At 39.0% G+C, this 11,908-nt stretch overlaps 1 protein-coding gene across 2 annotated transcripts in view; it reads left to right on the forward strand.

The window, feature by feature from the left end:
* MAML1 (mastermind like transcriptional coactivator 1) overlaps nucleotides 1–8,507 on the forward strand; it is a 49,245-nt gene extending 40,738 nt beyond the window's left edge. For both annotated transcript variants that reach the window (XM_081938034.1, XM_081938035.1), the window contains exons 3-5: nucleotides 731–985; nucleotides 2,892–3,006; nucleotides 4,274–8,507. In XM_081938034.1, the coding sequence (XP_081794160.1) occupies nucleotides 731–985; nucleotides 2,892–3,006; nucleotides 4,274–5,244 (1,341 nt within the window). In that variant the 3' untranslated portion in view covers nucleotides 5,245–8,507. The remainder of the gene's footprint in view (nucleotides 1–730; nucleotides 986–2,891; nucleotides 3,007–4,273) is intronic.
* The last annotated feature ends 3,401 nt before the right edge of the window (nucleotides 8,508–11,908 follow it).

Here is an 11,908-nt window from a genome sequence, read left to right on the forward strand (position 1 = left end):
TATACAATAACAAAGTCACCTAATAGCAACCACTGCATTCTTGATATGACGTGCAGGCATAAATTTAAGAAAGGAAACCACACAATTTGTTACCACTAAATTTAGGAGTAGAATAAAACATTCACTCAAAATATTACAATTTGAGGAGATCCAAGGTGAATCAAGGTCTGCTTCAGAAACCAATTAAAAATCTTATTTCTCTGTTCCCAAAACAATTGATTTTGTCCAAAGTAGTTGCATCAATTAAGAATCTAACATTGCTTATGAACAATTTCTTCCTGAGCTGAATTTTTGGAGCCTGTACTCTATGGGTATTCAAGTCTTACCCATATTGATCGTTAATGGATGAAATAGCCACTTTTAGGAAGGATGTGATATTATTCTCATTAAAACTAGAGGTAGGAGTCTATTTGAAAAGTTTTAGTTATTTACATTTAATTTTTTTTCCTATTGAAAGAGTCTACACGGAAGTTGATCTTTAACTGCCTCTTGCAATGAAATCTCTTCAGGTTGCCTCTAGATGGCAGCTCTTCTGTATAAACTATTTCATATACTTTGGCTCATTTCATTTAGAAACAAAATTATGCTAGATTATACTTTTTCATGAATCACAGTGTAGTAGTGAACACTCAATAAGTTTTCCATTATTGTGGTCATTAAAAATTGGAGATACTGCTCTTCTCAAATGATGTCCTTGTTGCATAACCAATATCTGTCTCTGCTTTTATAGGATCAAAATCATTCTGCTGGTGTTCCTCGCATTCCTGTTTCTGTTCCTGGCACTGGTGTAAACGTACAGCCTCCCAATGTTTCCATGGCAGGTAACCATGGTAATGCAGTTTATCTCAACAGTCAGCAGCAAGCAGCTGTAATGAAGCAGCACCAGATGCTACTAGATCATAAGCAGCAGCAACAAAAGCAGTTGTTAATAGAACAACAGAAACAACAGTTTCTAATGGGACAGAGGCAACTTCTTGCTGAACAGGTAAACATTGCTGTGACAAAGATTGTGCCAATGTAGTGGAATATTCAGTACTTGATTATGTTAAATAATCAGGTTGCATATTATGTTTACCGCATGAGAGTTGGCTAGCACTGCTTTTTGCAAATTTTGTAGGATTCCCTCCCACCCACCCCTCGAACACATGCCCTTAATTCAGAAAGGATTAGGAAGACTTGCACTCAGACATCTTGGGGATAGTTGCTCATTATTGTGAGCTGCCTTGAAAATTGGTCTAAGCAGAAGTCAGGGTAATGGCTACATGATCCCTCTTTCCGAATTTAGGGATGAGTATGGATTCTTATCTGGCCACAACTGCACATTTCTGCTGATAAAGGAGGTGTTAAGAAACGAAGAAGAAACATTAGGAGTGAACAGTTTGAAAACAGGTTAGGACAACTTTAATAAGGGGCAGGAAGGGAAATGATGGAGAAGGGAATGGAATGGGACAGTTTGCCACTGACAACTCACCTCTGTCAATTAACTGCTGCCAAGTCGTCACAGGACAAATCAATGTAGCCAATTTGCCATGGGGACTACTTGCGATGGGCAGCTGGAGGGAGAGCCAGTTGGGTGAGTGAGCAATCAGGTAGGCAGAACGCAGAACAATCGCCAGGGGCCTCTGGCTGGAGGAAAAGCTGGGCAGGCGGGTGAGAGCGGAGTGGCGGCCAGGGGCTTCCCCATTTTCATACACACATACCCTGCTGCCACCACACCAAGCTCCTGGCCATTCATTTGGCAGCAGCATTCGGACCATTTGGTGACAGTAGAGGCCAGCTATGTCCCACTTTCATACATTCCGCTGCCGCTGCAAAATGGCCCAAATAGTGCCGCCACCAAACTCCAAGCAGTTCAGTGCAGTGGCAGCGGCAGCATGGATGCATGTGAAAATAGGAAGTCCCCAGTCACCACTGCTCTGGCCACCCACTCATCCACCCAGCCAGCTCTCCTTCTGGTGGAAAGCCCCTGGCACCACTGCCACCCTGCCTTTGCCAACCTGATCACTCACCCACCTGCCCAGCTCCTTCCAGGGAGAAGCCCCCAGCTGCTGCTCTGCTCTGCTCTCTGCCCACCTGCTCTCTTGCCTGCCCACCCAGCGCTCCTTCCAGCTGCCCACAGTGAGTTGTCCCTGTGATGAATTGGCTATATTGGCTTGTCCTGTGACAATTTGGTGGCTGGCCACACCAAGTTGTCCTAGACCCAAAGTGAACAGTTCACTGGCTAGAATGCTGAAGATTATTCCAGATGCTTTTATTGCAAAATCTGCTTGTTCTTCCTGATTTTTTAGATGGCCAAGGAGAAACATAATCAAAAAAAGCAGATTGATTAACGTAATACTGGTAGTTATTGAGAAAGATAGCCAGTACCTAATTGTAATCCCCCATCATCTATGATTGCATTTAGAAAGAGCAAATACAAAGTAATAGGCTAAGTAGACAGTTCACAGTACCAAATGTAGCAAACTACAGTATTAATGCTTCTGTTAAGCAGTTATGTTTGAAACCAGAGACTAATAAGTCTCATTTGAACATTGAGTTGAAAAAGAATGCTGGAGGAAGGCAGTGACAAACTACTAAGAACTGCACGGAGGAAGTTGTTCCAAATGAAGCTTGACCCAAGGAATGTTTACATTAATTTCTTCACATTAAGTATATTGTCTCATAAATATATGAGAAATATTTTTTTTCTCAGAACATTTTCTGATCCCTTTTGTTTTGCGTGTTTTAAAGAGCACACATTACCTTTTACATATAAAGTATATTTTATTTTCTAAAATTGGTGTTATATTACAATCAAAGCAGTGGGTGGTTAGTTGGTTCAACAATAAAGCTTTACATCTGATGCTTTGTGTGGAGAAACATCCTTCTGATAACCTGGATTTCCATTTTAGGAGAAACAAAGGCATCATCAGGAGCAACAGCTCCAGAGGCATTTGACACGACCACCTCCTCAGTACCAAGATCAGACACAAAACGCATATCAACAACAAGTTGGCCAATTCCCAGGTAAAGGGGATGTGGGGTTGAAATATGAAGTACTGGGATGGACATGAGTTATATTTAAAATGCTCTTTTGTAGTCAAAATATAGTCTGATAGTATGTGTGATTCCTAATGATTGACAACAGCTACAAAATAGACAGTTAAAATATCTACAATAAAATGCAGATTAATTGTTCAAGTTAATAAAATCATATAACAGCTCTGACAACATGACATTCACTCCAAAGCTTTCCATGATAATTAGATTTTAACTAGCTTCCAAAAAGCTGTTCCAAAATGAGTCAGTCTTTTATCAAAGGGCACAAGATAGCTCTATTGTGTGTACACACACACACACACACACACACACACACACACACACACTGCACAATATCAACATGTTCTCCTGAGAAAGATCTCGTGGATTCTATCTGAAACAGATTTAAACAGAATGCCCATTTAACTGGTTGGACAGAAATCAACATTGTTAAATACCATACTTTTCAAAGTATAAGACTCACTCCCCCCCCCCAACTTTAAAAAAGGGTCAAAATGTTGGTGCGTCTTATACACCAAATACAGTCATTTTTGGCCTCCCAAAACCCTGCCCCGTGGGTCCATTTTTGCCAAAAATAGGACTGTTTTTTACAAAAATGGGGTGCGCAGTGGGTTTGGAAGGCCTACAGAGTGCTCCTGGGGACGAGAGAACAAAAACAGCACTTCTGGGGAGTTTGGGGGGGCAAAAATGGGGCACACAGAGGGTTTGGGAGGCCTGTAGTTTGCTCCTGGGGGCTGGAGAGAGCAAAAACGATGCAAAGAGGCCAAAAAGCCCTTGTTTTTCTCTTCAAAATCTTGGTGTGTCTTATACTTTGAAAAATACTGTAGTTGTATTTTTGTACAATATATTCCAGATTAATCAGCTGCATTTAAAACAGTAAATTTTATGAAAAGTCATGTTTTTTTAGATGTGTATGACACATAAAGTATGCTATTATAATAGAAGGAAAGAGATGCTCAGTAAAGCTGCCTTTGTTTAATTTTTGACGTCTTCCCTTAGCCTCCAGAGTCACACAAAACATTTAAAAGAGGCTATTCAGAAGGCTGGCAGGAAGAAGAAAACAACCTTCCTAAAGCCCATCCCACTAGAAGTTCTCAGGATCTGAGCCAACAATCCTAAATATATCTAGAAAGTACCGTATTGCATGTTACATATACAGAATGTTGTATCAAATATTCTGAGAATGTTTAGATTGATTTTCAAAATCACTAATGTTGGTAATCTTATATTACAGGCTCATCTCCATCAATGACAGGAGTAAATAATTTAGGCCAGTCCAACTCCAGCAGTCCACGAATGTTTTCTCAGAATCAGAACATGATTCAGATTGGAACAGGGCACAATTCCGTCTCATCAAGCAGTAATCAGCAAGATCGAGCAGTTAATCAATATACTGGTCTGCAGAATATTCAGCGAGGTAATTTATACAGCATGGCATCTGGTATGACCCAGATGGTTCAGCAACATGCAAATCCAACTGCCAATGGTCAGCCACAGATGCAAAGACAACCCAGTTTGGCTCAGGGCACTGCTCTTTCTGCTGGATACGGACAGAACACGCTAGGAAATTCAGGCATTTCTCACCAACATAAAGGAGCACTAAATGCTACATTATCCAAGCCTCAGATGGCAAGAATGCCAGCAATTGGGGCCCAAAATACATCCTGGCAGCATCAAGGTATATCAAATATGAACAATCAGGCTCAAAGAAATAATGGTTTAGCGACGTTTACTGCCAGCTCCACGTTCCATATGCAGCAGACTCATTTAAAGTTGCCCAGTCAACAGTTTGCCCAAGGAATGCCTCAGGTAAGCCTCAACACCAGCAGGACAATAGCACCCATGAATTCAGCTGTCTCTGGACAGATTCTGCCACCGTTAGGGGCCCAGCAGCGGACAAACCCTCCTACTCAACAGCCAGTCCAGTCACAACAGGTCTTGTCAGGCATGAGTCAAACTGTCCCAGATCTGACTTTCAGCCAGAATCAGAATCAGCAGCTGTCCAGCAGAACCAATCTACACTGTACTCAAGGTTATCCTGTGAGGACAGCTAATCAGGAATTGCCTTTTGCCTACAGTAACCCATCTGGAGGTAATGGACTACAGAACTTAACTGGGGATACAGACCTCATAGACACTTTATTGAAAAACAGGACTTCAGAAGAGTGGATGAATGATTTGGACGAGTTATTAGGGAATCACTGAAATGAAATTTGTTTGTTTGTTTTCTTCCCTGAATCATTTTTTTAAAATTACAAATTATCTTTGGACCAAATACCTGTGTCATTGAAAACTCACAGGCTCTAGTGGGAATGTATTGGAGTTGCTTCTTTCTGGGTCTAAGAACATAAAAAAGATGCACCGGCTTGCTAGGAAAAAATGTCATTTCTGTAGTGTGTCTGGAACACAACATGTGCAAACAATTTGGTGCATACCCCCAAACAGCCCAGCAAAAATGTAACTTTTTTCCAGTGTTTTACATTTGAAGACTTAAATGTGAACCCATGCAGTTGCAGTGCAGAAAGTAAGCCAGCAAGGAATAGGCTTTAAGTATTCAGTGTTAAGGTATTCTTTCCTACAGATAGTACTTGATAGATTTCTTTATCCTAATTTAAATCTCTAAATAGTAAAAAGTGCCACCTTGCCACCATTTTCAAGGAAAGAATGTGTAAGCCCTTGTTCTTTTGTGGAATCCTCCTTACTTTAGGGAGAATGATCTTCTAATCAATGTGTGCCAACATTCTTAGCAAACCAGATATAAGAATTCACAATAACTGATAATGGGCTTACTTACTGGAGATCCTTAACTAATACAACATTTCCAGAAGCAGGTTGCTGTAGATCGAAACTGGGGAACCTAGTCTTAATTGGCTTATGGCTTACTGAACTAAGCAATTTGCACTCTGCTATGGGGGGGGGAGGGGGAGTCCTTTCTTTTTTAGTTATTTTTTAATTGGAGAAACAGACTTAAAATCAAGTGTGTGCACTTTTTCTATCTCCTTTCCTGCATTCATTAAAGTTGGATTGATCACACCTCATTTCTCTGATTCAGAGGGCATTTATTCTTAGCAGTGTTTTTGTTGCCATGTGTATACTGTACTATGTGGATAGGGTGATTTAGTCTTTGTCAAGCAGGTGAAGCAAGTTTTATGCCTTGGGAGTCATTGACTGAAAAATTTGCAATAATGGCACAGGAAGATGGGGGCACACTATACTTTTTTTAAAAAAATTAACAATTGTGAGACGCTTGGGGAAAATGGTGATTGAAGCTCTTTAGAAATATAAAGACGAATCTCCAATGAAATAAATGCTGCTAATTCATCATGTTCCATGGAGACACATTTCCTGGATGTGTAAAATTAGTTCTTTATAGGGCAAGGAAAAGAGAATTATTTTTTAATGTGTTACCAAAAAGAATTTCTGCTTGCCAACAAACCACCTTTTGCCTTAACCTTTAGTTATAAAGGTAATCGATTTGAAAGTTGTTTTAGATGCATAGATACCTCTCTGTTCCTACTCGGGGTTTTGTTTTGTTCTTTAATGAACAGGGCTATTTACCTCCTGTTATAAGGATTCTTCATTTACTTCATAGCATTTGCAACTGAGAGTCGTAGAATTTCCTTTGCCTCAGATACGTTCAAGAGAATTTATAGAGATATTTGAATCTGGGATTTTTTGGACGGGGTATCAGTGAAGAGATGAAAGAAGATGAACAATAGGAAATATTTTACTGTATCTGCAGTGTTCCTCTCAAATGTGCACTTTGGAAAACAATCTGCTTTAACACTACTTTTAATTTAATTTTCCCATTCCTTTCATTGTATATGGTAGCCATCCATGATCAAGATAAGTATGCCATGCTAAAGAGATGTTTGTGTTTTGGTGGATAATTGATGGGGAATAATGGTGAAAACTGCATGTTAATGAATGGCTCCACTACTGATATGTCCAGACTGAAGCAAATTGCATTGAGTGTATATTTTTTAAAAATCATTTTATAATAAGAGTTGCTTAATTTAATAATTAAAATATAGGTGTCACTATATTGTAAGTAAATTAGATTAGAGTTACATTTACTAATCTTTTCCATAAATCAGCAATTGAGTTTAAAAAATTGCAGTGAATTCAATTCAATCCACGATTTGATCCAAAATGAATGTCAGCTGGAAAATATTGTAATCTTTGTAGCTGCTTTTTTTGACCATGGAAAAATTATTGGGGTCTGGGAGGAAGAGATTTGAAATTGAGATAAAGTATATTTGTTATGTGTTTTGGTAATCTTGCACCAGTGTGCCTTCCTTTCGTTTGTGGAGGTACTTGAGACCTCATACTTCTTAATTATTTGAGTTCTTCGTATTTCTTCTTTAGGTGCAGAAAAATTATGAGCTTTATACCATTCTAGCTTAATTTAATCAGATAAAATTTTGGTCAGAAGAAAATGTAACAGACACTTTGTGTTTCAAGTGCTATAGGCAGATACCTCCTGTCTTTGTTTAGTTACATAAGGTTTTATCAGCTGCAGCACATACAACTAGGAATAAGCCTCTTGTTGCTTTTTAGGTATCCTGGATTACAACTCCCATGGTTCTGCACCCAGTTGCCCTACTGCTGGACTGATGAGAATTGTAATCTTTCAAGAGTAACAAATGCCTTCTGGTGAAATAAATTAGCTGGAAATAATTTTGGATTGACTGTCCTTTCAAAATTGAAAAAAATTAAAATTTTCTTAAAATGTAAGTCACGTTTATATCTTCAACTTGATTTCAATTGTTGCTTCCAGTCGATACAAAACTGTTTCAGATTTGAACATGTAGCATAATGTTAGAAGAGGTAAAACGTGCCGTGCAGTGATCCTTGAACATGGAAGCTAGCTGGGGCTAAGTGCAGGGCACTCCCATCAATCACTAGTAGCAGTTCATCATTGAATATCTGCACTTGTGCTTTCTATTTGCTGCAGCTTCAGAGCAATAAGACCCCCCCCCCACTTCCCCTCAATTTGCCTGGCCTGTTGCCTCAGTTTTATTTATAGGCTGCAGTCCTGGGCTGGTGAAAGGTGTGGAAAAAATCATACCTGTCCAAGATCTCCCGCCCCCTGCACCTTCCTAAACCCCCGTAAAATGGAAAGGGTGCTCAGTTTTTCTATTCTACACATTTTCTTTGTGTAAATAAATGTTTACAGTTTTATATTAAAGACTGAATAAAAGTTAGATCTTCTGAGTGTATATTTTTTACTTTTTATAGATTTTAAAACTATAATTCTTTATATATATATGTTGGGGGCGGTTATACGTTTTACATTTGTTTAAATGGTGAACAGTTCAGATTTGATGCTAACTTTTTTTTGACATTGAGATGTATAAAGAGTCCATTAATCCCATTTTTTTTCTTTAACTACGATTATTGTGGCACACCAAAAACCTTTCACTTCTGTTATGTCATTATTAAAAAAATAAATATTTTGCTAGTGTACTGAACACATTGTTGTGGTGTTCTTTTTTTAATATCCTGACATGAATATAGTTTTCTTTTATCTTTGGAACTGGTATGGATACTTTCTTTTTCTTTCTTTCTTTCTTTCTTTTTTTTGTTAAAAGCCCATTTCATTTCATTCTCCTCTTTGGCTGATCTGAAACTGAAAGATGCAGCAAGGCCAAATGCAGAGCACTGGCTTAAGGCTTCCATTTGTTATGGATGCATTTCCATGTCAACATTACATATATATTTTAAATATGCATTTTTATTTTTTAACAGAGTGTTAGACAATGATTAATGCCAATTTTATATATCTGGCCATGAAGATTAATGCAACTGTTTTGGAAAAGCCTGGTCTTGCATTTTTTTTAAAAAAAAAAACTGTACTTATAATATAATACAATAGCAGAGTTGGAAGGGACCTTAGAGGTCTTCTAGTCCAACCCCCTGCCTAGGCAGGAAACCCTATACCGTTTCAGACAAATAGCTATCCAACATCTTCTTAAAGACTTCCAGTGTTGGGGCATTCACAACTTCTGGAGGCAAGCTGTTCCACTGATTAATTGTTCTAACTGTCAGGAAATTTCTCCTCAGTTCTAAGTTGCTTCTCTCCTTGATTAGTTTCCATCCATTGCTTCTTGTCCTGCCCTCAGGTGCCTTGGAAAATAGTTTGACTCCCTCTTCTTTGTGGCAACCCCTGAGATATTGGAACACTGCTATCATGTCTCCCCTAGTCCTTCTTTCTATTAAACTAGACATACAGAGTTCCTGCAACCGTTCTTCATATGTTTTAGCCTCCAGTCCCCTAATCATCTTTGTTGCTCTTCTCTGCACTCTCTCCAGAGTCTCCACATATTTACATTGTGGCGACCAGAACTGAATGCAGTATTCCAAGTGTGGCCTTACCAAGGCATTATAAAGCGGTATTAACACTTCACGTGATCTTGATTCTATCCCTCTGTTGATGCAGCCTAGGGATAGAATCAAGATCACGTGAAGTGTTAATACCACTTTATAATGCTTCAGAATGTAAGGGAGGGAAATAATCAGAAGATAACTATAAATGAGAACTTTTTTTTTTCCAGAAACAGAAACTGGCTCTCATTTGAAGATTCAATTAATCTGGAATGCAGCAATTTGTCTTTTAGCTGGCACGCATTGCTTTATGCATGCTATATTGTGCTCTAAGCTCTGTGCTGGCTTTCTTTTAGACTCCAGATGCAATTCAATGTGCTGGCTGTCACCTCTGAAATATAATAACATGGTTTGGCATCAGGGCATCTGCAGGACTCCCAAGTGGAATCCTAAACCCAACTCAGATGTCCCAAAAGAAACTTAGTCTCCCATTTCTGCGAGGTATGGGCGGGAAGAGCTTGGGGGCGATATCTCAGTAGCAAATGCCTGTATTATGAATATCCATCCGCCCTTACAAGTTAGGTTGCATACCTCATTCTCATTCTGACCTTCCTCCAGGACACTCCTGAAAATAAGAGTATACAGTGCAGCTTGTACTTTACTTTCATCCATTATTTCCTGTTTCAAGCTGTGGAATAATGTTTTGCATAGAACAATGAACAATACGTACTCTTTTTTCTTCTTTCTAGTTAGACCATTTGTACAGCCACCCATCTCTGGACAACACACACAAGATTAAAAGCAAAAAACCATAACATGCAAAATAACCCACATCAGCATCTAAACTATTCCATTCTCAAACCATAAACAAAACAAATTCGCCCTCAGGGCTGATTCAAATTCCCAACCCAAATTCCTGAGGGAACTGCGGCTGAGCCTGGAAGGCATTGGCGCCTCCATCTTTGTGCTCCTTGATCTCTTGGTGGCTTTGGATAATCTTGACCATAGTATCCTCCTGAGCCAGGAATAACTTCCCATCAAAGAACGCTTGTACATTTCTTTTTGTATGTATTATGCATGCTAAGGGCCACGGAGAAAGATGGCATCATAAAAGTGAATCCATCTTTTTTTTTAATCCATAGGAAATTTTAAGGCTTAAAAAGCTGCCAATAAAGGAGAGTATTTGTAGTTTGAAACGAGGAGTCCTTGGTGCTCTTTGAACATGGTTGTTTTCTTGCAGACATTTCATTATCCAAACTAGGTAATATCATCAGTGCTAGTAAGGAATGGGGTTTACTCTCAATTTATATTCTAGCAGCTTGCTCTCTCAATGTTGGTGGGGGTGGTTTCAGAGATTGTTTGATCGGACTGTGTGCTGTTTGTTTGACAATTCCTTGATTGGGTGTTGTTTATCTCTTGATTGTTGGTCTGAGGTAAATCTTGATGTTACTCATCTGGATGTTTGCTGGTCAGGAAGTGTTTCGTTCTTTTTGTTCCCTTTTTGGCTTACCTCTTTTGCTCAGTACACAGCCATACATCTACATACTGTGCAAAAGAGATCATTAACAAGCCACAGAGGGAACAAAAAAACATTAGAACAGGGGTGTCCAAACTTGGGAACTTTAAGGCTTGTGGACTTCAATTCCCAGAATTCCCCAGCCAGCCATGCTGGCTGGGGAATTCTGGGAGTTGAAGTCCACAAGCCTTAAAGTTCCCAAATTTGGACACCCCTGCATTAGAATATAAACTGAAAGCAATCATCATTCCTTACTAGCACTGATAATGTTACCTAGTGTGGGTAATGAAACCTCTGCAAGAAAACAACCAAGCTCAGAGAGCAACAAGGACCCCTCGCTTAAAAAGATGTAAGGTATTTTATTCCTTAAACCCTCCCCAAAGGACTGTGACACTGCTTATTTTGAAAAAGCATGACCACTGTATTATATTTTAATTAAAAGGAGTAAAGGAAGGAAGAACAAACAAATGTGAAAAATCCCACGTTATACTGTTAATTTCATGAATTAATAGCAAGTATTCCTTGCTTCTCCTTTCAGAAGAGAGTCAATTTAAATATTCATTAAATACTTGTTAATTATTAATTGCTACAAATGAACAATAGATTGTTTCTTCCAAAGTATTAATATCTTAGATACAGCTTTTACTTGGATACATAACTTGCTCTTCATTTCCTAGAACTCCGTTCGAATGACTTCAGATGAAACTGAAAACATTTTAATTCGGATTTCACACTTCTTGGAGAGAAATCTCTGGATAACCACAGCTACCTTTTTCTTTTCGGCTATTTTTACAGTGAGGTTCATTCTGGTTCATTTGCCTGCTCAGTGAAAACCACAAACCCAACATTCCGTTTCCGAATTGTTTATTTGTGAGGGTCTGCAGAGCTTCTCACACAAAACACATTAGCAACATTTTCAAGGTGAAAGACTCCCTCTGGTAACCAAATACAAGCTATATCTACATTACAGGAACAAAGGGGCTCACATTAGAAAGAGATAAGTGGCTACAAGTAAGGTGTCCAGCA

The sequence above is a fragment of the Natrix helvetica genome, assembly GCF_964273705.1.
Source record: "Natrix helvetica genome assembly, chromosome: 1".
Classification (NCBI taxonomy): Eukaryota; Metazoa; Chordata; class Lepidosauria; order Squamata; family Natricidae; genus Natrix; species Natrix helvetica.